Source organism: Acipenser ruthenus, chromosome 22 (assembly GCF_902713425.1).
Source record: "Acipenser ruthenus chromosome 22, fAciRut3.2 maternal haplotype, whole genome shotgun sequence".
Classification (NCBI taxonomy): domain Eukaryota; kingdom Metazoa; phylum Chordata; class Actinopteri; order Acipenseriformes; family Acipenseridae; genus Acipenser; species Acipenser ruthenus.
Window position 1 is genome coordinate 12290755 of NC_081210.1, and position 27827 is coordinate 12318581.

The 27827-nt window shown below is 39.6% G+C and overlaps 1 protein-coding gene across 3 annotated transcripts in view; it reads right to left on the bottom strand.

Annotated features, from left to right (window-relative positions):
- Positions 1 to 375: 375 nt before the first annotated feature.
- Positions 376 to 27827, bottom strand: part of LOC117431675 (dual specificity mitogen-activated protein kinase kinase 3-like) — a 41891-nt gene continuing 14439 nt past the window's right edge. For 2 of the 3 annotated variants that reach the window (XM_034052897.3, XM_034052898.3), the window contains exons 2-12: positions 24022 to 24091; positions 22937 to 22985; positions 12714 to 12827; positions 11320 to 11439; positions 10024 to 10140; positions 9493 to 9544; positions 8866 to 8993; positions 8134 to 8211; positions 5626 to 5765; positions 5282 to 5327; positions 4637 to 4881 (exon numbers count right to left, since the gene is read on the bottom strand). In XM_034052897.3, the coding sequence (XP_033908788.1) occupies positions 4795 to 4881; positions 5282 to 5327; positions 5626 to 5765; positions 8134 to 8211; positions 8866 to 8993; positions 9493 to 9544; positions 10024 to 10140; positions 11320 to 11439; positions 12714 to 12827; positions 22937 to 22985; positions 24022 to 24091 (1001 nt within the window). In that variant the 3' untranslated portion in view covers positions 4637 to 4794. Of the gene's footprint in view, positions 2721 to 4636; positions 4882 to 5281; positions 5328 to 5625; positions 5766 to 8133; positions 8212 to 8865; positions 8994 to 9492; positions 9545 to 10023; positions 10141 to 11319; positions 11440 to 12713; positions 12828 to 22936; positions 22986 to 24021; positions 24092 to 27827 lie in introns of those variants that run through there. The other variant, XR_004548711.3, reaches the window with a different exon arrangement.

The window sequence follows — 27827 nt, forward strand, 5'->3', positions numbered from 1 at the left end:
CCTAAATAAGACCAGACCATATACTTGGCAACAGTGACACCTTGTGGCTAGTTGATTGATTCAGTCACTATGCTGTGTGGTAGTAATAGCTGTGCCATTTTATACTGGTACAAAAGATGAAAAGGATCAAATGCCGCCTTTACTGAGGCACTGAATCCTCTTTGTTGTTTACCAGACAAACTAGGTCACTTCCCATTTTCAGACAGCAAGCTTTTTATTGAGAACACATTCTCAAAAGAACAGGAACGAGGTGAAACCTAAATTAAACCTAATTCAACCGCAAAGCTTTCATTAGTCAAAATGAATATGAAAGTATTTGAATCATCTCGTTTTACTAGAGCAGCGTGGTGCTGAAAATAAATAACACAACACAAATTAAAAACAATTGCTTTTTATTTTATTTTCAACATTTACACATTTTTTTGCATATTTAAAATGTGTTTATACTACAGCCACCAAATAGTAAATCACTGAATAATATACCCTACCACTCGCATGCATTTACAGTAATACAGCATCACCAGATAAGCACGCCCATTCAGGGTTTAAAAGCCCATCACATACAGGTTGGGGGAAGGCACTTGCAACCTTTAATATATATATATATATATATATATATATATATATATATATATATTGTAATAAGATTGCACCTTACACAGGTTCGTTGCCCCTTTACAAATAGACCCAACACACTGAAATTGGGGGTTCAGCGCTTCCGCGCACTTTTAATAATACAAACAGAAATACAAAATACAAAACAAAAACAAACACCTAGCTCCTTCGGAGCGCTAACTAAACCTCAGGAACACCCTGACTATACAGTGGGACGGCTAAGCCGTTTCCCCACAACACAAAACACATACACCCAGTATTTTCACCCTTGATGACTGCTTGGAAGCAGAGCACACCTTCCTGCCTCCTTCTAGACAGCAGCCGTGAGCAGACTGACTGCACCCCTTATATACCCTGCACCTGGTCCTAATTTAACAATAACTACCAGGTGCAGGGGATCATTAACAATAAACTAATTAAACAATCAAACAAATGTGCATTCTCACATGTTTTTTCTTCATGCAGGGAGGATTAACCCCCTCCCTGCCGTGTTACAATACATATATATATATATATATATATATATATATATATATATATGAAAAAACAGTGTGCATGCATACAATTCCTGAAGTCATACATCCATTTTATGTCATGGGAGCTTAAAAGGAAAGGATTGAATTATGTTACGCAAGTCCTACAAGTAAAGGTATGTTACTTATTTTTCTCAAAACGAGAAACAAAGTTACACAAATGGAAATAACAGGCAAATCGTTCACAGCCATTTCAATTTGTTTTTTCATTGTGTAACTTGAAAGGGTTTTTACCTTGTAAAAATAATAAAAGCTTTGTAAATCACCCTTACAGTCTCGTGCTCAGGCTAGCAAACAGACAGTTCTGATGTTCCCTTTCACAAGGCAGGAGCCAGGCCTGCGGAAAGGGACTACTAGAATAAAGACTAAGTGCTTGTAACTTCAGCAACAGAATAGGGGTTTCCCCTTGATTACTTGGAGAACCGCCCTCGCTGAGATGAGGCTGAACTGATGGCCCCCGCCGCCGCCGCCGCCGCCGCCGCCGCCTTTTTTAATAAGTTGAGTCAATGTCTCGCTCAAAAGTTGGGAGCAAGCTTTGCTCTCCAAAGGGGTAGACTGGCACGGGTGCAAATTAATAGATTTAAGCAGGAGAATGGAAAACGAAATGTAGTTAAAGTTTTTGGCCAGGGGTCCCCTTTGACCAGCGGGAACCTTCCTCTCAGAGGGCGAGGCGACATTGTCGGCCTCTAAGGTTGGAAAGTGAGCTTCACTTGCCACCAGAGGGGACCGCTGTAGAGGTGACGCAGCAAAGTGGAGGAGGAAGGGAGTATGGAGGAAACTCAAAAGCAAGACAAGAATTTTAGCAGGATGACACAAGGGAGGAGCCCCAGCTCCAGTTCCCTGAAATACACCAAGGTTCTACAAATCGTGGATAGGTTCAATTCTTCTGTCACATTTACAGCCCAGAGCCTATATAACCAAGTTACTCACTTCCAGTTGGGTTTGATTTAAGCTGATAGATCATCACATTTGAACTAAACCTCACTCAATTTGAAAAAAACTGCCAAAACCAAGTGTGAATTAGCTCCTAAATCACTATATGAAGGGGTATTATTCTATTCCACAGACTCTTAAAATAACAGTAATAACAATAATGGAAATATATGTTGTGCCAAATGAAGTTTGGGAGTTAGCAGCAGCATCCCGAAATGTGTATGGAAACCAAGTTGCATTGCACAACGAAAGGCGATGAATCACCCTCAATGGGTGCCACTCTCTTTATGTCAGTCTGTACTTTCTGTTTGTCAAGGTCCATGCCTTTAATAGTAGACACAGAGGTTCTGACGTAATGCTTAGTTTCTGGGTTATAGTTATATATTGGATGCAGTCATTTTGTAGGTTTTATGGGTCGCAAGTTGTTTGCTGATATGTTTCAAACAACATGTATTTACTAGGGGCGATATTTTCTTTAACATAGTTTTTTTGTATCGTAGTAGAGGTATGTATCATTTAAAATACAAGGCCAAAAGCACAAGACAGCTGATTGTAGTTCACCAAGTGGTTCTTGGATGAAGAATGTGTGTTTTAATCCTAAAAGGTATTGACAACGTCGACCCAGGGGACTTTTTCAACCTGAAAAAAGAAACAAGGACCAGGTGTTACAAATGGAGATTAGATAAAGGGGCAGTCAGAACAGAAAATAGGAGGCACTTTTTTACACAGAGAATTGAGGGTCTGGAACCAACTCCCCAGTAATGTTGTTGAAGCTGACACCCTGGGATCCTTCAAGAAGCTGCTTGATGAGATTCTGGGATCAATGCTACTAACAACCAAACAAGCAAGATGGGCCGAATGGCCTCCGCTCGTTTGTAAACATTCTTATGTTCTTATAGTTGGTATAAATACATATTCTCTCTATCTTATTTCATGTCTGTCTTTTAACATAACGGTCCATCATTAAATGATCCTATTATGCATCATGCAAGTACCTCATCAGGACTATCACATGTATCGTGATATAGACCATATTTAGAGCTAGTGTTAACCGGGAGTGCTTCAGTGAGGGGACTCATCTCAGTACAGCAGTATTATTAGGTAGTATAAGTACCAACAGCAGGCTAAAGAAATACTTGAGTCAACAAACAGACTTACAGTTAGTAAGGCATGTAAAGTGATATCGATTTTACCTACTTGTATCTTATAGAAAGGTCAATATATTCACACAAAACAATACAGTCATAATTATAAAGTTTTAATATATACTTCCTGGTTTTAAGTACTTTTAGAAGTACCATTGCAATCCCCCAGTCTCACCAAATCTGTCATTTCCTTTAAGAGGAACACTGAAGTTTAGAGATAGGAGCGTTACAGTATTGGCTCACTTTGAAATCCAAAGGTAAACATTAAAACCTTAAAAGGGAGTTGATTACATCTATACTTGAAGGCCTTTATGCAAAAAAAAAAAAAAAAAAAACGACGTGTCAAGTGCATTTGTGTGATATTGAGGAAGCTTAGAACACCTTTTATTTACCATGTGAAACAATTGATACACAAAAGGAGTCATCAGCATGTATCAAGGCTCCCTTTAATACAGTCATTCTCAAGCTATAATACAGTACATGGGGGGCATACTCTATACTTTATAATAGAGGGGTTCTGCTGCTGCACAGCAGGAACATCACATTGCAGTTACCATCACCATTGATGGTTACCAGGGGTCTGCTGCTGCTGCACAACCCCGTCTGAGAAACAGCCACTCCTGTGGGAGAGTTTTCTTGTGAGTGAACTGCCTTTCATATAAACTGTTACTGAGGCTTTTTTAAAATGTATTTATTTTTTTTTATAAAAAAAGTTAGAAATTTCGAAACACTTAATTGCCAATTGCGTTGGAAAGCTGAATAATGTGAACCAAAACATTTGACCTTGTGTTAAAGTAAGAACACAGACATTAAGGCTGCTGAAATGTGACAATGCCAATGGAAAGCTATACGATTTCTGAACAAGAAACTTCTGGTATTAAAGGAATTGTAACCGACACATTAATTCATTAAAGCGTACCCATTTTCCACTTCCATTAGCTACGCAGTCTCAAATGTGCAGTTCTTAAAGAAACACATGTTTTATCAAACATGTATTTTCTTTTAAAGCAGATATCTGGTGCTACACTAGATTAAATAAAATTCCTTGTTCGTTTGCCTTGCCTTCTGTTACTGCTTCACATGCATGTTCATTTCACCCCAGCAGTGGGTCCAAGCATGTTACTTACTGAAAGCATGTCAGCCAATTGGGGAAGCAGCTAATTGGGTATTGACAGGAAAGAAGCCACTGTCTTTTTCATCACAGCAGTGTTCACAGTGCAGATATGACAGTAGCAAGAGACTGGTTCAATGCTTATGGTGGTTTGCAGTATTGAAATATGGATGCAAAATGAATTCAAAATAGTTCTAAATAACAACAAAATACCATTAAATTAATGCTACTTGTTTCATTTTACTGTGCACTGATTCAACAGAATGGCAGTTAAATAAAATTCCCCATGGTTGTTAAGCTTGACATTTGAATAGATTTTATTTATTTATAATACACATAAAAACTAACTTTACAATATTGCAAATTATTTGGCTCAAACCACCGTAAGACCCAACTGAAACAATGTATTCCTTTCATGATGATCTGGAGATTGCAAAAGCGAGCAGGAGAGGAGAGGTCAATTCTGGTCTTCAGCCAAGATCTCTTTCACAAAGGAGGCCACGTCTGTTTCCTTGGTGTCGTGTAGTTTGAAGAAGGGGTGCTCCTGCACAGGGAAAGACAGGTTAGTCCGGGCTGGTCTTGAGCACAGATTGAGAACTCACAGACCACAATTATACACTAGGGGTTGCACCAAATAGTCCACTAATTACCAGTTTCTGAGGTCACCTTTCTACAGATACTCAACTAATTGCATGTGATTGTGAAGTCATTGCAATCCATTAACACATAAGACATTTTAGAACATTAAAAAACTAAATTCATAGCAGTTTTAAAATATAGTGCTTTCCCAAATAGAGCACTAGCCATTATCAAATACATGACTTATTCATATTTTTTCAAAGTGGTGACTAATTCGACCATTTTTTACCTATTAGACTCTACCCCTATGACAGATACTGCACAACTGTTATGTAAAACTACTAGTAAAATGAAAATATACTTACCATAAGCTCAAGGTAGTTCATTCTTTCCATGGAATTCTTTTTTAAACTGAAAAATATATTAAAAAATTGTTGTATTTCTTGTAAAATACCATTCTTGATCTTCTGTATAAATGTATCTTTTAAGTATATATATATATCAGACTCAATTTATCTCTTTTAAGTATATATATGTCAGACTCCTGCAGTTGGGTACTTAATGACTAAGCCAGTAAAAGTATATGAAGTTTGTGTTTTGAAACGACGTGGCTGATTAATAATCAGTTCAAGTTTTGTAAGTGATTTCAAGATGTTATTTTTTTCAGGAAGCCTGACAGTAGGATGAATAATACATTCCCAAGACTCACCACTGAGCAGTGAAATCCACAAAGTCCTTGGAGAAGCGGTCCGCTGGGAGCTGCGGGGAAGGCTCTTCCACCACCTGCTTCAGTTGCTGGAATGGGGTCCCCCAGGACTCGTAGGGAAAGCGAAGAATCGCTAACTCAATCTGCAAAGACAGCAGTGTGCCAGGTAAGCTCAGCACTCCCAATGCACACACTGAGCCAGGTAAGCACAGCACTCCCAATGCACACACTGAGCCAGGTAAGCTCGGCACTCCCAATGCATACACTGAGCCAGGTAAGCACAGCACTCCCAATGCACACACTGAGCCAGGTAAGCACAGCACTCCCAATGCACACACTGAACCAGGTAAGCACAGCACTCCCAATGCACACACTGACACTGAGCCAGGTAAGCACGGCACTCTCAATGCACACACTGAGCCAGGTAAGCACAGCACTTCCAATGCACACACTAACACTGAGTCAGGTAAGCTCAGCACTCCCAATGCACACACTGACACTGAGCCAGGTAAGCACAGCACTCCCAATGCACACACTGAGCCAGGTAAGCACAGCACTCCCAATGCACACACTGAACCAGGTAAGCACAGCACTCCCAATGCACACACTGACACTGAGCCAGGTAAGCTCGGCACTCCCAATGCACACACTGACACTGAGCCAGGTAAGCACGGCACTCCCAATGCACACACTGACACTGAGCCAGGTAAGCACGGCACTCCCAATGCACACACTGACACTGAGCCAGGTAAGCACGGCACTCCCAATGCACACACTGACACTGAGCCAGGTAAGCACGGCACTCCCAGTGCACACACTGACACTGAGCCATATTTATATATATATATTGCATTTAATCCTGTACTTCAGAATACTGTAATCTGCCAAATTTTTAACCTGTAGTACTTTGTATTTAATCACATCCTGATGTAACTATCACTATTTAATCATATCCTGATGTAACTATCACTATTACCTGCTGTATTATTGAATTGTGGTTTGTCAAACTTGTACTTTACTTGAACAAGTTATTGTATTTCTTGCTCTTATTGTATTACTTGTATTGTAACGCTTGAAATGTTTTTGCTTACGATTGTAAGTCGCCCTGGATAAGGGCGTCTGCTAAGAAATAAATAATAATAATAATAATAATAATAATAACAAAAACAAAAAATAAACACCTAACTCCGTTTTGGAGTACTAACTAAACAGGTAATTTCCCTGACTAACTTGCAGGATGGCTAAGCCGTTTACCTGGCACCGACACAATTACAAACTCACAGGTTTACACAGCACTTACTCTTTCTCCGACTGCTTGGAGACAGAGCACCTCTTCTGCCTCCTTCTACTCAGCAGCCTCGTGCAGCCTGGCTGCACGTCTTAAATACCCTGCACCCGGTTCAAATTTTTAATCACCCCCGGGTGCAGGGGATAATACATAATAAAACAATTAACAAAAAGGTGCATTCCGCAAATGTTTCTCTCGCAGGGAGGTTTTACCCCCCTCCCTGCTGTCTCACATAACCCGCTTATATATATATATATATATGGCTCAGGGAGTAACGTTTTATCTGTGATCAACTCTTTAGTTGATTAATTGGTCCAGTGACGTGATTGGCTCAGAGCAGTGACAGTGACTGGCTCAGAGCCGGAACAAACACACAGCACTGGGAGTGAAATGAAAGGAATCCACAGCACATTGGGGAAATGCTAAATGCGCTGCTTGCTCGTTTATTAAATAAACAATATAAAAAGGTTAAACAAACAAAAAACACTACACAAAAGTGTAATCCCCGTGCCGAAATACAAATATCCATTTTAAAATACACACTTTACTCTGCACGTGAAGTGTTTGTGCCTAAATACAACTATATATTTTAAATCGCTCGTGCTACACAGACCCATTTATATCCCGTGCACCACTACATCCACATATAACAGACGACATAAAACCCAAAGATACGCACAGGGGCGGGGCACACTGCCACACAAGTACATTGCATTATCTAGGTGGCCCAGATGAACTACTTAGGGTGTTATTTTTCAAATGTACAATCCAACACTTCTGTTCTCTGGTGCCTCAAACACACATTGAATCATAGAAAAAAATAACTTCAGGGATGGTAAATATTATTTTTTCATGACAGCCTTTAATAAGCCCCATTTGCTTTTCATCTGATCAGAACAACCGCACTCCCATACATTGTTCCTACACTAGCATCTTCCCTTTGCTGTGTCATACAAAGAGTGCAAGAGAAAATGCACGCTCAAATTGATTAGAGATAGCCACCGAACACATACTGCAAGCCATTAAATCTAAATAAAAGACAAAAAGCTGATATGAACATATTTAAATCTGTTTCTGTAGATTTAGATTGTAGATTTTGTTGTTTAAATGTTTCTAATTCTTTGTCATTGACAAAGCGCGAGATCAATAGAAATTATAAGTGTAGTTACAGCTAATAGGTTCCAATTGGGACATGACTTAAAATGACTGTTTAAAGACTGTACCAGCGTGATTCCCAGACTCCAGACGTCAGATTTGACATTGTATCCCTTCTGATTAAGCTCTGGATTTATCCTTTCGGGCTGCAAGACAAAAAAATAAAAAATATATCCTAAATTACTAAATAAGATTAAAAAAAAACAGAAGTTTTAAACTTTTCTGTTTGAAAGAAGCACATGTTACAGTAAACTTGTATTTTTATTTTCATACATGATATCTGGTACTACACTTGGTTAAAGAAATATGTTTGCATGCCTTGCTTTCCATTACCATTCTATTTAGTCTAGAACAAGGAAGAATTCAGGGGACTTGACTCAAGTCTTTACAATCTTAAATAGAGAGTAGGCAGAGAGTTAACTCTAACAGTACTTAAAGTGCAGCACAGAAACCAGGACCAGAGGACACAGTTGGAAATTATGTGGAGATAGACTTAGGACAGAGCGGAGGAGACACTTCTTCACACGGAGAGTGGTGAGGGGATGGACTGGGCTACCTAGTCATGTTGTTGGCAGTCACTGGGATCCTTTAAGCTGGATAAAAAGTTTTGAATTAAATCAGCTACTAGGAACTGGATGAGCCGAATGGCCATTGTACATTGTGTTGTACATGTTTCTCTTTACATTCAAGTGCTATAATGTTTTTTTTGTAGTGAGGTGACCAAAGCAGCAATGCAAACCTAAACTACGTACAGGTTTACAAAATGCAAAACCATTTTTGTCTTTCTTGATAATACTCACAGCCATGTAGGGTTTGCAGCCAGCATCCATAGTCTTCGCAACAGAATCTACCAGGTACCCGCTGATCCCAAAATCACACATCTTCACGTGGCCTTCATTGTTAATGAGGACATTTGAAGGCTTTACATCTGAAAAGGAAGATGAATAATGTACGGTAATTGGCAATTACTTTTTACAAGGTAGTACAGAGCAGGCAGTGCAGCGCTCCTCCCTTCATACAAGTTAGCTGGGTGAAGAGAAGTGATTTCTATTAAAATATCCTCGTCTGTCAAAATTGAAGTTTATATTCATCCTAAAATATTTAATATTTTGTGAATATCAACGTTTTGTAAATGCAGTTTGTTTTACATGATATGTAGTATGCTTAGCAAGAGAACGGGTTGCAGTATGAAAAGAGCAGTATGAAATAATTATAAAAACATGTTTGTCCTTCATATACATATAGTGAACATTTAGCATTTTTGTTTCTACAAACATTTAGCATTTCTGGACTGAGGAAGCCTAAACTTGCACACGCACACACACACGCACACACACACGTTTGGTGTAGCTACTGTTTTTACAAGAGCATTATTACACTTCACTAAATTGCATTACACACTGATCCCAGCAGAGGGGAGAACATACCTCTGTGAATCACCGACAGCTTGCTGTGCAAATGCTCTAATGCTTTGACAATCTGCAAAGGAAGAAAGCAGAATGCTTGGCAAAATGTTCAATGATGGTAGACTTTTACTCAGGAGACCTTGCAGGGGCATTTAAAACACCTACTTTTAAATGTTAACATTTTGTGTGCATTATTCTCTATCTTTGTTAAAAAAAAAATATTGTGTTAAATCAGCCCGTTACTGCTGGTATTTAATGTGCAGTACATTATATATTTAAAGGCATTTAGGAGATTTCTTAATTTGAATACAATTATCCAAGCAAAATAATTGTATGAGCTCCCCCAGTTAGGCTAACAGAGGTTTTAATGCACAGTGGAATCTATCTCATGAATATAAAAGCAGGTCTAGTAGGTCTCCATGTCACTGAATAAGAAGGGACTGAAATGTGTCTTGATGGGAAGTACTATAATCCAGTATAATGACACATATAATGTGATCTATAATAACAGCAACAGTTTAAAACACTTTACTAAAATAAATCCATACTTACAGACACAGTCATCTTTCCTAGAATATCTTCTGGTATTTTTTTTCCTTTTTCGATCACCTTCTTGTAGAATTTATCCAGGGAGGTGTCCATCAATTCCATGCAAATCCACACGTCACCCTAAGAGGTAAGAGAACGTAGATTTGAGAGTCCAAAACTGACACTGTAGCTTGGCCAGTCCATGGTATCTGTCTGTCTGCCACAGTGGACCACTCAAAATACTAGTTTTATGTAGGTGCCAAAAAGGATGATATCACAATGATCTCTGGGCAAGAGATGGGTTTGTTCTCCTGACCCACATAACATGGAGACCGGGAGTTCGCTTTGTGTGTGAAGATCATCATACAAGGTAAGAAACAAAAATAGTTCACAAAACAGTGCATTCCAAAACAGTGTTCACAAATAGAACACCAGACATTATCAAATAGGTGATTTATTAATATAATTGGCAACAATTATTAATAATGGGCAGCTACGGAACAAGAGTTGCATTTTACAAACAATAAACTGCAGGACGGCTCCTCCTCAGGTGTTCATGGTGTTGATCAAACAGCAGGTCCCAAACCTCATGCAGCACTGTGTGGGCTATAGGACTGTTAAGTGGAGCTGAGCGATTCTATCACACAAAGGGCAAACGAGATGAGAATCAACAGTACATATAAACTTATTATAAAATCAATGGACACAAAACATGTTTTAATTTGAAATGTAGCGTTTTATTTAAGAACAAGGTTACGAACCTCTCGTGTGAAATGGAATACGTATTACTTATTTACTGTTTATAGTGCGTAAGGGGAAATGTCTCAGAGCACCAAACAACTACTATATATGTAGGGCCATTCGTTTTCAGTTTATACCGATTTTTACACATATTTTCAGCCAAATTTTTGACCACTGAAGTGCATAAAAATAGATCTTTATATTAAGAAAATACAATACATTACATTAGATATATGTATTTGTTAATAATAAATTAGGATAAGTGTATGCAAAGCTTAAAGTAAGGCAATTTAGTGGCAGCTATACACACACACCCCACGCACGTGCGTATCTGAACATACTGTTAATTAATCTCACGCTTTACAGATAGCGTGGATAGTTAACAGCTTTCAAAGCAATTACAGTTGATGTTAGTGAACTACTTTTCATGCTAAAATGGGTAGAAAATGAAAAACTGTATAAACTGGAAAGTGAATTCCATGTGGAGATGACAGTGCCTTCTCCAGACAATGGCGTCACTCTGTTTAAATTCTGAAGAAATAATACTGGTTAGAGGGCTCAGAATTGCTTTGGCAGTACCTCTCTGAAAAGAGCTCCATAAAAGGTGACTGTGTAGGGACAATCGACTGTCCGCATGGAGATATCCAGGTCCATCAGCAGCCTCTTCTGTTCCTGGCTGTTTACTGTTGCTCTGATTCTCTGAGAAAGGAACAACAGACATATTCAGACCTCCACCAACAGGGAGGCAGCGAGCTGCAGTACACAGTGAGACCTTCACAAACAGGGAGGCAGCGTGCTGCAGTACACAGTGAGACCTCCACAAACAGGGAGGCAGCGAGCTGCAGTACACAGTGAGACCTCCACTAACAGGGAGGCAGCGAGCTGCAGTACACAGTGAGACCTCCACAAACAGGGAGGCAGCGTGCTGCAGTACACAGTGAGACCTCCACAAACAGGGAGGCAGCGCGCTGCAGTACACAGTGAGACCTCCACAAACAGGGAGGCAGCGAGCTGCAGTACACAGTGAGACCTCCACAAACAGGAAGGCAGCGAGCTGCAGTACACAGTGAGACCTCCACAAACAGGGAGGCAGCGCGCTGCAGTACACAGTGAGACCTCCACAAACAGGGAGGCAGCGCGCTGCAGTACACAGTGAGACCTCCACAAACAGGGAGGCAGCGCGCTGCAGTACACAGTGAGACCTCCACAAACAGGGAGGCAGCGCGCTGCAGTACACAGTGAGACCTCCACAAACAGGGAGGCAGCGCGCTGCAGTACACAGTGAGACCTCCACAAACAGGGAAGCAGCGTGCTGCATTACACAGTGAGACCTCCACAAAGAGGGAAGCAGCGCGCTGCAGTACACAGTGAGACCTCCACAAACAGGGAGGCAGCGTGCTGCAGTACACAGTGAGACCTCCACAAACAGGAAGGCAGCGTGCTGCAGTACACAGTGAGACCTCCACAAACAGGGAGGCAGCGAGCTGCAGTACACCGTGCGAGGCACTTTATTTTAAGTTTACTGATTTTTTTTAATGGTAAATGTACAGATTTTCACTCAGAATGTGGCCCATTCAAATGAATTACTTTCACAGATGTCCAAATACTGATTCCAAGGAAGCCCTAAAATAAAGGGACTTGAGTATGTCTATATCATTGTATGATGCATAATAGACTATTTTGTTACTACACCCTATCACAAGCCATTGATGCATAATGGCTACCGTGTTGGGGTTTCTAAACTTCTACATATAGCAAATATTCACTGTACAGTATATATACAGTAGAGACTAAGCCACCTGGATCTCTATTCACTGATCATAATAGCCTCGTCTAGTTCTGTTTCATGTTTCTGAGAATGTTATACCAGAGCAGATGTACTGAAGTGTGGTCTCTTCAGCAGTTGTCAGCATGGATGCCCAGTCCAGTCTGCCAAGGTACACATGGTACTTACTGTGTGAAAAGGAACTTACTTTAACAGCCATTATGGTCCCGCTCTGTGCATGCCAAACTCTCTCCACCACCCCATAGGCCCCTCGTCCCAGCTCAGAGATCGACACCAGATCATCCGCCTGCACCTCAAAGTTCTGGGGACACAATAAGAACAGCACTGAAGGAGCTGAACTCAGGGCATTCCTGCTAATGAAAGCACTTGTTTTAAGAGTAGCTTATTGCAACCTTATCTTGCTTCATAATGAGCCTTTATATGAGTTTGCACCATCGACAGCAAGTGTTCAGCTGTCCCCAGCAATACAATTTGATAGCTCTTACTTCTAAGAAGTGGCTGATCTAGCCTATGTTACTTATGTCTATGGCTGGTAACTAGAAGTGAGGAGCAGCTCCAGGACTCTAATAAAAGCACTTTGATTCAGACAAAAAATGTACAAAAATATATTTAATTCCAATAGAGCCACAGAAATATCAAAAGGTAAGGGAACATTACAAATGTAATAAGAATCTATATTATTTGTTTATTTAGCAGACGCCTTTATCCAAGGCGACTTACAGGAGACTAGGGTGTGTGAACTATGCATCAGCTGCAGAGTCACTTAAAACAACGTCTCACCCGAAAGACGGAGCACAAGGAGGTTAAGTGACTTGCTCAGGGTCACACAGTGAGTTAGTGGCTGAGGTGGGATTTGAACCGGGGACCTTCTGGCCCTTTTCTTTAACCACTGGACCACACAGCCTCAACTTGAAGCCCTTAATTACAAGGATTAATACAAGACCTCAAGTATACCTAAACAACAAAACAGAAATGGGTCCTTCATATAGGAACTGAGTTATAACAGAAATTACCTATTTGTGGCTTTAGGTTAAAGATATATAAATACATGGTCAAGTATAAAGTCAAGAAGTTCTCTTACATTGGTCAGATACCACATAATAATAAAGAAAGAAGTGATACTGCAGGCCATAGTTTTTTTTAGGACATATCTTGTTTATGCTACGAATGTTTACCTTTTTCCATTAATAAAATATCTGTAACAAGACTGTAGCTACCCAAACTCATTTGAAGTTACTGGACAGTAATCTATTGAAGGTGTATTCTATTGAAGTTACTGGACAGTAATCTATTGACGGTGCTGTACTTAGTAATCCATTGAAGTTACAGTAATCTATTGAAGGTGCTGTACAGTAATCCATTGAAGGTGCTGGACAGTAATCTATTGAAGTTACAGTAATCTATTGAAGGTGCTGTACAGTAATATATTGAAGTTACAGTAATCTATTGAAGGTGTATTCTATTGAAGGTGCTGTACAGTAATCTACTGAAGGTGCTGTACAGTATTCTATTGGAGGTGTATTCTATTGAAGGTTCTGTACAGTATTCTATTGAAGGTGCTGTACAGTATTCTACTGAAGGTGCTGTACAGTAATCTATTGAAGGTGATGTACAGTAATCTATTGTCCCTTCATACAGCTGAGCTGGGTGGAGAGAAGTGCATTCTTCACATCCAGGGTTTTGTAAATAATTTTTTAAATTCTTTGATTAATTAAAAATTGCAATAAACAAAACAAATTGACTGTAGCCTTTCTTGTTTACATTACTACTGAAAGTGACAGCAACACCTTAGGTTTAGTCTTATTTTAGTAATACATGAATAGGGCTTCTGTTTTTCAGGTTTTATTAATTGTATTTTTCGGTGCTTATGTTTAGCTATTTGAGTTTTATGTAAAAAATTTTTGTATATTTCGCCAAATTCTGTTTTAAATCCTCTGTATCTTAACTGTAATAGAGCTTTAAATCCCGCTAACAAGTCTCCATCCTGATTGCAATCTCGTTTTAAATCTCGCAAGTGCAGTCTCCAATAGAAATGTAGGAATGTGCTGTCACTCGGTAGTTGGGGCAGGTTTAAAGTTTTCAGAACGAATCAATGATAGATACAAGCCAAGGCGGCGGGACATTGCCCAGCAGCAGCAGCACTGGGAAATGTATTTATTTTGTAGTAGATTTTATTTTTTTAAATGGGAAAAGGGTAAAGTCAACGTGAATTGATTAACCATTTCCACAGTTTTTCCGGTGTTTATTGGCTATCCACCGATTATTTATTTTATTTTTTTGTATCAGGGGCATTTTATCGGGTTTTATCGGTTAAAATCGAAAATCATAAGAACATGCTTGTTTGGTTGTTAGTAGCTTATTGATCCCAGAATCTCGTCAAGCAGCTTCCTGAAGGATACCGGGGTGTCAGCTTCAGCAACGTTACTGGGGAGTTGGTTCCAGACCCTCACAAAGTGCCTCCTATTTTCTGTTCTGAATGCCCCTTTATCTAATCTGCATTTGTGACCCCTGGTCCTTGTTTCTTTTTTCAGGTCGAAAAAGTCCCCTGGGTTGACATTGTCAATACCTTTTAGAATTCTAAATGCTTGACTCAGACCACCGCATAGTCTTCTTTGTTCAAGAGTGAATAGATTAAATTATTTTAGTCTGTCTGCATACGACATGCCTTTTAAACCCGGGATGATTCTGGTCGCTCTTCTTTGCACTCTTTCTACAGCAGCAATATCCTTTTTGTAACCAGGTGACCAGAACTGAACACAATATTCTAGATAAGGTCTTACTAAGGCATTGTAAAGTTTTAATATTACTTCCCTTGATTTAAATGCAACACTTTTCACAATATATCCGAGCATCTTGTTGGCCTTTTTTTTTTTATAGCTTCCCCATATTGTTTGGATCAGTGGTGGCCAATACACCAAACACTGCGATCCATTTTGGTGGATCTTAACGGGCTCCACGATCCACCAGTAAGCTATGACCAACAATTATTAGTGGGATTTCATATAATAGTGTCCAATACGTAATAGCAATAATAAAACAAAACAACCACAACAACAACAAAAATGTAACAAACGCTCTACGCTAACTTTTTAGGCACATGTCTTGCCTGCCATCAGTTCCCCTGCATCCTGATAAAACGTGCAAAACATGGATCTTTTTAACATTGTCAAACTTAAGCCAGGGGAAATCTTTTAGCCACTGTTGGTTGAGCTTGTATTTTACAACTGTGAACACGCTGTAACTAACTCGAAGCTCCCTGTTCGCTTTCATCTTCTGACATTCCTGTATTGCTCATTTCTTGTAAAGACGCTGACATATATGAATTTGTTATTTTCCTCATCTTGGTTTGACAAATTGTCTGGAAACTAGTAGCCATCGCACTGATAAATCAGTGAAATTGGCAGGATATGGGATTTGTAGTTTTTAATGTGTGATTAACATTGGGCACTGGACACCAATAAACTACATTCCTAGAGTACATTACGATTGAGCTATGAGATTAGATCTGACTTTTTTTTCTTTTGTTTTATACTTTTCAGCTTAAAAAATAAATCACATTTATTGTTTATAGTCAACCTTTAGGAATTTCTAGTCGCATACGTGGATTTCAAATTGTGGTTAATGAGTAGGGGAAAAAAAGCTATTCTCATTTTAAAAAATTGGGACTTTTATCATAGTCTCCTATATACGTTTCGGATTGCATTTGGCTGTATATTTAACTTGTCCATTCAACGTTCACATTTTTACCTTTACTACCTTTACCTGTACTATTCGTATCTATATTGAGATCTATTTACTAATATAATCTATAAACACATATTTAAAATTAGGGCTGTCAAGCAATTTAAAAAAAAGATTTGCGATTAATCACACATTTAAAATTTGTTCTTCATTAATCTTGGTTTTAAATCGCATATTTAATTAATAAAATTACTGCATCCATGTCATTAGTTTGTTTTATTACTGATGCTATTATTATTATTATTATTATTATTATTATTATTATTATTAATAATAAAGTTTTTCTTATTACATATAAGGCCTTACATGGCCTTGGACCTTCTTATCTTCAAGATCTGCTGACCCCATATCATGTCCCTGGTTGTTCCCCGAGATCGGAACATGCTAATCTTCTGACAGTCCCTAAAATTTGTTTGAACTCTGTTGGAGCCAAGGCATTTAGTTATAATGCCCGTCTTTGGAACTTGCTCCTGACTCATATCAGGAATACTAGCACAATTCAATCTTTTAAATCTTGCTGGAAAACATATTTGATTGGGTCTGTTTATTTGTAGCTGGATTATATATTAGACACAGGGTTTTTTATATTTCTTTTGTAAAGTGAAATTTGTATTGTATTGACATTGTTCTATTATTATTATTATTGGCGACGAGGGAAACACCTTGTGACAGCCTGGAGAGACAATTGACTCCATTGGGGTTGGCAGGGGTTAGCCACCCTAGCTGCCAGGATCCAGCTCTGTTTTCAAATGGAACAGGATGCTGGAGACACCTGCCCAAGGCTTCTAAGAAATTAAAGAGAAAAATACCCCTGGAGTCTGTGAGAGTGTGGGCGGAAGATGACTCAAGGTCTGACAACACAGTTAACGACTCAGGAAAGGAAATCGATATGAGAAAGGAGAGTACTTTGCAAAGGACTAGCTAAAGTTATCAAAGACATGGAGCTCCAGGTTTGTGTCTGTGGCTGGAGCAAAGTGACAACGTTAGGGGTTTGAAGATTCATCAAGGGAGAAGGAAATGCTTGAGGGAGAAGGGACAAGGGCCTCGCATTGATCAGTACTTTTGATGAAGTCAGTCAAGTCAGTCGAATGAAATCCAGTGACAGGAAGCAAACCACAGTTTGCAGGATATCAGCACCCCTGTCACAAATGAGAGGAGGACTTGCATAAACACAACTAGTGATGAACCTAATGATCCTTGTGAACCCGGTCAATTGAACCAGCGTAAGAGAGAAAAGAACCTCAACGGGCACAAGCCTGGAGATAAATGACCAAGAGCTTCTGAGAAAACAGTGTGGGACACAGTAAACACGGATATCTGTTTTGCATTGGAAAGGTTAGATGGAACAGGTTGAAAAGAAGCTGGATAAATTTGGGGATACCATCTACACAAATGGAAGTGAGAGGTTTGGAGTTGAAAAAAGAAAGGCAAAAGTACAAACTATTCCTGTGAAGTCTAGATGGCAACAGGAGACTGAGCTCTTAGATAGAGAAAGGAGACAGCTGAGGAAGCAAGGGAGGAGAGCAAAACAAAGTCAGAAGGAGGCACTCAATCTGTTACAAAGGGTCATAAAAGATAAGCTTGCAACACTGCGCAGAGCTGACCGCCTATGGAAATGCTACAAAAAAATGAAGCATGTGAGAACTAACTTTTATAAAGACCAATTCAAATTTGCAAAGAAGTTATTCACCAGAGAGAAAAATGGCACACTAAAAGCAACTAAGTCTGAGCTGGAGAGACATCTCAAGGAAACGCACACAGATTCAAAAAGGCAGGAGCCTATGTTGATTCCTTCCACCAGAATACCAAATGGAGGACTGCGCACCTAAGTGGAAAGAAGTAGAGCAAGCTGTGAAAAAGGCAAGGGCGTCATAATCTCCTGGGCCTAATGGAGTTCCATACAGAGTGTACAAGTGCCCCTGGTGTTCTATGAATCCTGTGGAAATTGATGAAAGTAGCATGGGAAAAACAGGTTGTACCAAGAGCATGGCTCCGAGCAGGTGGGGTCTTTATACACAAAGAAAAAGATTCTCAGTCAGTATCAGTCAGTTTAGCCTTATTTCCCTGTTAAACGTTGAAGGCAAGGCCATTTCTATGCTGATGATGCTCAGATTTTCCTCTCCTTCCCCACCTCTGACTCCACCATCCCCTCCTGTATCTCTACCTGTCTGTCTGCTATCTTCTCCTGGATGCACTCGCATCACCTCAAACTCAACCTCTCTAAATCTGACCTCCTTTTTTTTCCCTCCTCCTCCTCTGATCTCTCCATCTCCATTCCTCTGGAATCTACCACACTCTCTCCCTCCTCCTCAGCTGAGAACCTCGGAGTCACCCTGGACCCCTGCCTCTCTTATTCACAGCACATCTTCACTCTGGCACGCACTTGCCGATTCTTCCTGAGCAACATACAAAGAATCCGACCCTTCCTCACCAACTGTGCCACCCAGCTCCTGGTCCAGGCCCTGGTATTCTCCCGCCTTGACTACTGCAACTCCCTCCTGGCTGGCCTCCCTGCGTCCGCCACCCGTCCACTCCAGCCCATCCAGAACTCCTCTGCTCGACTGGTGTTCTCTCTGCCTCGCTTCTCCCACGCAACTCCACTGCTCTGCTCACTCCACTGGCTCCCGATCACCGCTCGCATCCAGTTCAAGACTCTTGTACTAGCCTACAGATGCCTTGACCAGACTGCACCCAGCTAGCTCCAGACCCCCACCCAACCTCTCCGCTCCGCCTGCACTAGAAGACTGGCTCTACCTCCTCTACACTCCCCTGCCTCCAGAGCCCGCTCCTTCTCCACCCTCGCACCGCAGTGGTGGAATGCCCTTCCTACAGATGTCAGGACTGCCCAGTCCCTGACCACCTTCCGGCGCCTCCTCAAGACTCACCTCTTCAGACAGCACCTCTTTTCCCTCTGGACACTATCACTCTTCCTTAATGCACTTTACTTGCTCTTATCTGCTCCCTATTTTACTGCATTTAATCCTGTACTTTAGAGTACTGTAATCTGTCACAAGTGTTATTTAATCTGTAGTATTTTGTATTTAATTATATCCTGATGTAACTATCTCTGATACTTATCTGCTCCGTTACTAAATCGTATTTTGTCATATACTTGTACTTGCTAGAACCAAAGTCATTGTATTTTATCTTGCTCTTAATTGTATTAATACTTGTACTGTGATTCTTGAAATGTATTTTTGTTTACGACTGTAAATTGTCCTGGATAAGGGCGTCTGCTAATAAATAAATAAATCAATAAATAAATAAATAAATAAATAAATAAATAAATACATATTTTTTATTTTTAGAACAGGGTTTCCCCCTCCCCCCTGTGTTATATTGTATTTGTGTTTTATAATTTATTATGTATTTATATGACGGCATAGCCGTGCGTTTGTTTTGTTCATTTAAATCGTGTTCTGGCAGAGGCGAGGTTGGTGCTCGTCCTCTGCCAGGAATAATTAAAAAACCTTGTGCAGATTGTGGCCGAGGGGTAATGAGATAATTGATAGTTAACCCCTCGGCCATAGCAAATAAAAGCCTGCAGCTCTCTGCACTCGGGGTGGGTGTACAGAGGAGGAACGAGAGAGAGAGTGAGCGAGCAGCGAGAAAGAAATTCAGAAAGGTAATACAGGATCAGTGAAAGCAATTGCCTGACCTGTATTGTTTAATTTTGTGTTCATGATTATTTTGTTTAAACTTTTATTTTGCTCTGTGAGCACAGTGTTTTAGTTTGAACCTTTTATTTATTTTTGTATTATTTGAAATAAACGGCGCACAACGCGTCTTTTTCCTGCAGTACTGCCTTTGTTTATTTTTGTTCCTGCAACTGGCCTGACATCACCACTTATCCCTTAGTTTCTCATCAGGTTTCCTATATATATATAGGAATGTTTATAACAATAATGATAATTATTTTATATAAAAAAAAATATTAGTCATGAGACAGATCATATACATTGCTCTCGGTTTCATTTTGTTGTGCTGGATTGCTGGCATATTAAAAATGTATTCTTGAAATGTATTTTTGTTTACGACTGTTAGGTCGCCTTGGATAAGGGCGTCTGCTAAGAAATAAATAGTAATAATAATAATAATAATAATAATAATAATAATAATAATAATAATAATAATAATAATAAAACACTTTCTTTGACAAATCCAAAAACGTTTTATATCAATCTGTAGGTATGAGCATTCAGTGTTTTAATGTAATTTAAGCCACATTAAAAACCGTACATATAAACACACACACACACACGTGTACATTATTATACATGACTATATTATTTCTTTTGGCAACACAGTATTTGTCAGGTTGAGATGAATTAATACATTTTCAGGTCCTGGTAATGTATAGACTGTCAGCATAAATATACCAAAAAAGTTTTTATTCACTGATATGTAAATATATACGTATATATTTTTTTAAAAAGTACCTGTAATAGGAGTCAAATTTCACGAGTGAGAAGAATATTCTGTATAAACAGGTGATGCCACGTTCAGTATGATTCTTTTGTTACATCGCAAATCACTGCCTCACATCAGCTGTGACAGAAAGGGACACTTATTGCAAAGAGGGAGGGTTTTTTTGTGTTGTTTTTCCTGCACAGACTTCCCCGCCCCTCTGTTAATTAAATCATTAAAGTCAGTAACGATTCATTATGCATTTCTTTACATAATATACTGCATTGTAACAGAGGTATATATCATGATACAAGACCAAAAGCACAACATAGATCATTGTAGTTCACCAAGTGATCCTTGAAATGAAGAATAAAAGTTGGTTGTTTGTCTTCTCACGAAATAATCCATCATTAAATTACCTTTGATCTCATTATGCATCATGCAAGTTGCCCAGCAGGATCCCTCACATGTATCGTGAGATCTATAAAGCGCAACCTGCAAATCCGGATATATATTGTGACATTCGGGTATCATTACACCCCTAGTCATTGCAAGGCCCCGCTGATTCTGAACAATATAAACATCGGGGGTCAGGTTAAAAAGGATGTGGCTTGGAGATGTTGTTAGATAGACAGGAACAGCAAGTGCTGTAATGAGTTTCACTTGAACACTGCCACCTCTGTGGTTTTCAAACAGTGTCTACAGGAAATGTCAAAATGACGGCCTACAAGGTGATGTTTTTGACAGTGATGCAACATTTTTTTTTTTTTTTTTCTTTCTTTTTTTTCTATAAATTTAGTCGTTGCCAATTATTTTTTATTATTTTCTCCCAATTTGGAATCGCCAATTATTTGATTATGCTCAGCTCACCGCTACCACCCCTGCGCTGACTCGGGAGGGTGAAGATGAACGCTGTCCTCCGAAGCGTGTGCCGTCAGTCGACCGCTTTTTTTCACACTGCGGACTCACCATGCAGCTACCCAAGAGCTACAGCGTCAGTGACAATGCAGCTCTCGGGCAGCTTACAGGCAAGCCCGCAGGCGCCCAGCCAGACTACAGGGGTCGCTGGTGCGCGGTGAGCCGAGGACACCCGGGCCGACCTAGCCCTCCCTCCCCCCGGGCGGCGCTCAGCCAATTGAGCGCCGCCCCTTGAAAGCTCCCGTCCTCGGTCGGCAAAGGAATAGCCTGGACTCGAACTCGCGACATCCACGTGGAGCGCCTTTACTGGATGCGCCACTCAGGAGCCCCACATTTCGGTTGTTTTATGTCAATGGCAGAATCTATTCCATAAATCAAGCCAAACACTTCTTTAGAGCCAGAAGCGCCACAGCAGATACAGCCGAGTTACCAGCCTCTGGAGGACAAAGACCAGCCCTGCAGGTGTCCACATGAGCTCACCAGGCGCCTGGCCACTAGTGTTCGCTGGAACATGATGAGGAGAAACAATTCCTGATGATTTTGCCTTCCTAACCCATGGCAGTGCCACAGCCAATGCTACGCTCCCTATGGAATCCCAGGAACAGATCACTGCGCACTGCCCTGTATGACACCATGCAGCTACGGTGGCCCAATCATTAACCCTAACCCTAACCCTAACCCATGGCAGCGCCAGAGCCAGTGCTACGCTCCCTGTGGAATCCCCTGTAAGACACCACACAGCTACAGGGGGTCTAATCATTTCATTGTATTATAGAAATGATCGGATCTTTGTTTTGCATTTTTTGTTTGAACACTGACAAAGACTATTTGTGTAGCGAATAGAAGCAGATAAAACATTTAAAACATTTTGGAAGTAAAAATGAAAATAAATAAATAAATAAATAAATAAATAAACTTTAAAACTATGGGATATAGATTGGTTTAGAAATAATGTATTTTCAGAAACACTGACCCTAGATGCAGTAGTTGTATATAGTCTTGAAACTTGTACACTTGTACAATTCATTTTGTAATGTACGGTACACTGTGTGGGGGAGGGAGCTTGCTTGAGGAAGTAGCCACTTTCAGTAATCTTGCTGCAAGCCTTTTGCAGTTCGAAGAGGAATGTGACATTTTCTACAAGTTTAGCACACGACTCGAACATCTGCTAAGATTTATGAAGAAGTACCCAAGTCATTAAACCCTTTCATTTGTAACTGGATATATCAGTGCCTGCAGAGTTCTCAATGATGTTATGATGTGCATTAAGAGTCAGGTGGAGCTGAGGACATGTCTCTGATCAATAACCAGCACCTGCAACGACATCAGAACACAGACACTTACTTTGTCTCCAATAGTAATAAAAGTCCTGGAGTCCAGGTTTCGAGGTGGTCTAAAACAGAAATAAAAAAATGATTATTACTAACAACTCTTGCAGTCAGTGACCTCTGTCAATTTGTATTGCATTTACAACTCATACGAGCCCTGCAACCAGCCCTGGCTTACATAACTACCCTCAATTCTGTATATATTCCTCCACTATAGCTAAATAAACAACTCCCATCAGTAAACCTACACTCAGGTCAACTTTATTTGTGCTGTGATAAATCCAGAGTAGACTGATCAGGGGTCTGAATGATTGCCATGTACTGAAGCAAACTGGGTGCATGACTGAGTTCCTAACCCAGTAGTTACTAAGAATATGGAGGGCTGATTAAAATCACTCATGAGGAGCACACCAGCAGTGTTAACAGAGTTAAATACAACACAGATAACCCTGGAAACATTACTGTAGCTGAAGATCACTTTTAGATGAACAATACTGGATGCTCATTTTAACGATGATTTAAATGTACAGCAACCTGGACATTTTTTGTTTAATATCAAAGGTATGGAAAGTGAATAGTTTAAGCACATCTGCGGCAGGGCTGAATGATCCTTTAAAAGCCAGAATCCTCCGATCACCGTGTGTTTAACCGGGGTCGGAGCGCCATGGCAACAATCGTGTGGAGCCGGAGCCAGGTTTATTATTACTGGAAAAAAGGGATTTGTTTAGGGATTTCATATCCCATCAGTATAGGAGTGTCAATGTCACCTGCGTGTCTCTCCCTGTCTGTCAGTGGATAACCCACACCCTAACCCTAATCCTAACCCTAATCCTGCGCGCCTCAATGTCACCTGCATGTCTCTCCCTGTGTCAGTGAATCACCCACACCCCCGATCACAACATCGTATTATCAATATGCATGTTATAACATTTTTACTGATTAAAACATGTGATTTCTGGACTACTTTTTTGCTGTTCAGTGCTGGACATGAAAAGTTAACATTTTCAATATTGAGGAGTTTTTGGTTTAAAACAATGTCAGTGGACTTTTGTGGTTTTATTGTCATTATCTTGCCGAGAGAAGTGTGCTGATTTGACCTACGTTGGGTTGTGTTCCTTCTGTCTGACGTCTTCCAATTTAATTTTGATAGCAACTTTCTTCCTCACTTTCCCTGGAAAACACAAAGAAGAAAATTCAGCTGAAGTGTGATACTGTCTGTATCGCGAGTCAATCAAAACTGTTATTGACATAAGTGCAGTCTTTCTCGTGCATAATAATCCAACAGCTGACAGTATGAACCCATATAAGGTATGTATTTGCTGCTTTTCGTTCAACTTCATAAGAAGTCAATATGTGCACCGATACCCATAACCAATGTGTTAAAACCAGGATCAGAGGACACATTGGTCAGGAATTAAGTGAAGATAGACTTACCTTCTGTAACAGAGGGACGGACACACTTCTTCACACAGAGAGTAGTGAGGGTGTGGAATGGCTTATCTAGTCATGTTGTTGATGCTGATTCAGGCCTATTGTGAGACAGGTACACACAGGCAAATTCCAAACTGAACGACACTTCTGAGAGCAGGTCAGTTTATTTTTATTAAGGGAGTTTCATTTACTGTGTATGTATGGAAACTAGTTTGTCAGATTACTTTTTTGCTGCATTCTTTCGGCATATTGATTCAATGCAATCAAGTGTAAGGTCGTCCAGTATATCTCATAAGCTGCACTTCTACTAGCATAGGATTGCCACTTACAACCAACCGGAGCGATAATGGGGGTACCAGGAAAATAATAAATAAATGTCTATTAATATGTTATTTTATTCTTTCTACATTGTGTCAAATTGTATAATACATTAGTATAATAACAATGTATTGAGCTTATTTGTCACAGTTAAAAAAACAACATCTGTGTATTAATGGTCCCATTCCCATGGCTGCACAAATGCAGTTCGTTTTTTCGATTTTACCGAAAACCGATTGGATGTCAAAAACAGCTGAAAGAGTTGATAAAAAAACTGAACCGACTTGCATCCCTACAAATTACTATAAAGCCTTATAGTATGAATGGATTCTATAAAATTGGCTTTCAAAACTACATCACTTATCAATTATTTTTTGGGGTGTACATTTGTTTTTAATGCATTGTAGTTTTTGCCAGGTCTGATCCATGTTTGATAAGGCATTGCCAATGTAAGTTTGTAATAAAACAGGGAATGTTATTTCAGTCCAGCTGCTACAATGACAGAGCAAACAGACTCAAAACGAAAACCTAAGCTGTGAACTCTGACACAATGAGAGGCTTAACTTCAGGCAGTCGTAGGTGGCTTTTACGTGCCTGATTAATATGTGCATAACCTTCAGTGCCCTTGCGCCCCAAAATGAATGGGGCTGAGTTTTAACAGTTAAAGCAAAAGTCACCGCTTGCAAAACAACACCTTAATAGACTTAGTAACGTATTTCTTTTTTCAAAACTGTTTACTCATTGCAGTGTACTGAGTTTCTATAATGCTTAAAGATAGCGGCCAAGAATCTCGGAGAGAATAAAGTCTTGTGGCACTTAAATTATCCAGCACTACTTTTACTTATTTATTTATTTAAACCACTGCAGCTCATAGTGCTTTCCTCACCCACGTCCTTAGAGATTGTTGTAGCGTGTAAGGCATTCTAAATTGGGTGAAAAATACAGTAGCCTGGTGTCTTAAAATATTTCTGCAGGATTTTCCCACACTGAACGTTGCAGATATGCGGGAGCAACTTGGAAAATGCGCGATTCCCGCAATCTTGCGCTGAAATTCAAGCCCTGCATGCTGAGTTCATTGGAGTCATCAGCTGCATAGATTAACCATTCAGCAGAATGAGGCAACAAACAAGTGAGTACAGACATTAACCCAGACAGCCAGCGACATCGGGCCAGAACTGGCATAGTCTTTGTCATCACATATTGCAAATGCCATGGATATTATATATTTTAACAGAAAACTACATTGATAAATCTAATCTAGCTTTGCCTGGTGATATCTAACACTGTGAATAGACACTCAGGAAACAAAAGGCTCCTGAGTGTGTGTCTGGTGGGAAGGAGGGTTTAGCACAAAGCCTGCAAGAAAGAGAAAAACTACCTCTTTAATTAGCTTGAAGATTAGCTTTAAGACAATTTCACATCATATTGATTTTAAAATCACTACGAGTACAAGATGCAAGCGTTTTTATTCTTAAATCGCCTGACAAGCGCAAATAACGCAGGTAGAAAAACCCTATGTAAAGTGAAACTGTTTGTGATGTCTAACCAAAGTCACAACCCGACATTATTTCTTATGGTAAAAATAACGGGAATTCAGAATAAAATCAGAATGATTCAGCAAAAGTTATGTATAAATTATGATAATGAATCAAGATTGCAAGACCCATCCAGACATGGACTAGCCAATTGGAGCTGGAAGAAAGAGGCATAAGTTTGTAGGTTTAGGTTTTATTTTTCTGTTACCTGCAGGCAACGTGGACTCTTATAAGTATTGTATTGTTGGTACATAAGCAAGTTTTTGACCAAGTGTTGGAAAGGTCATACCATTGCCATGGAAGAAACCATTTAAATTTGGTGGATGTACATCAAAAGTAGAGAGAAACACTGGCCTGTAAACATGTTACCTCTCTATATATGTATTAACAGTTTGTCTGGAATGTGCAAAGCAGAAAAGTGAAAATGTGAAGAGTCCACAAAAACCCCAATAAATTAAGTGTGCAGCTTCCCCAGTCTGACCCATTTGAAAGAGACAAGATGAAAGTGACACTGCTAGAGGAGTTCACCAAATCAGATTTCATAAAACATAGTCTCTTTAGGACCTTCGGCAGGGTGGTGATGTGTGCTCTGCCGAGCATGTCTCTGGTTTGCACATATACTTTGATATGTTGTGTACATGATGTTAATTCTGGAAGTCATGCGGCTATAAAACTGCTACTCCTACTTCTTTGTTTAGACTTCCACGGAGAATGTCAAGCAGCGAATCGGATAAAGATTCAAATACTGTTGGTTTAAGAAAAGAGAGAAATATGTGACACTTTTCAACAGCTGAGAACCAGAAAACATGTTAGCAATAATATGACAGATTACAAGAAATGTTGTATATATATATTATTTATTCAGTCGATAATTGATAACTGTATTATCGTCCAACACTACAGTGTATGTATGAGTATCGCAAGCAGCATCAGTTTCGTGTACATAAACAACGTGTATTTTTATTTTTAATTAAATGACAAAAACATGATTACTGTTTTATCTAACATATATTTAAACTATACAATAATAGTATTATCAATCAAATGTAAGCTAGTAGCTATGGTGACGTCGCCAGTAAATTATGCAAATTAGCACCACTGAAGGTTCGAACCTTCCTTCGGTAATGTGTTATGAACCTTCGTTGCAGCTCTCTTCATCCAAACATATTGTGGCTTTCTTGGTGAAAAGCGTTATATTTTGGATTTGTTTGACCATAAAAATGTGTTTGAAGAAATCATCAGGCTTCTTCAAGTATACAATGGTAAACTCTAATTGCTTTCTTTTGTGTATTATTTTTAACAAAGGTTTGCATCTTGGTTTTCACCCATGGACATTCATCTTGAATTGTTTGCTTGTGAATTTCTTGACCATCTTCTCTCAATTTTTGTGTCAAATCTTTTGCAGTAATCCAAGAATTTTTCAGGGCTGTTTAAACGATGATTCTTCCAGATTTTGCCGAAATCTTTCTTGGTGATCCACACCTGGAGCTAGTTGCAGTAGTTTCTGTTCTCCTGTGGTTTGTCAATAATAGCCCACACAGTGCTTTTTGGTAAACCAAGTCTTTCTGCTATTTTAGCTGTACTTTTTAGTTTTAACCATTTTTGTTGCTTTTTTGAAATCAC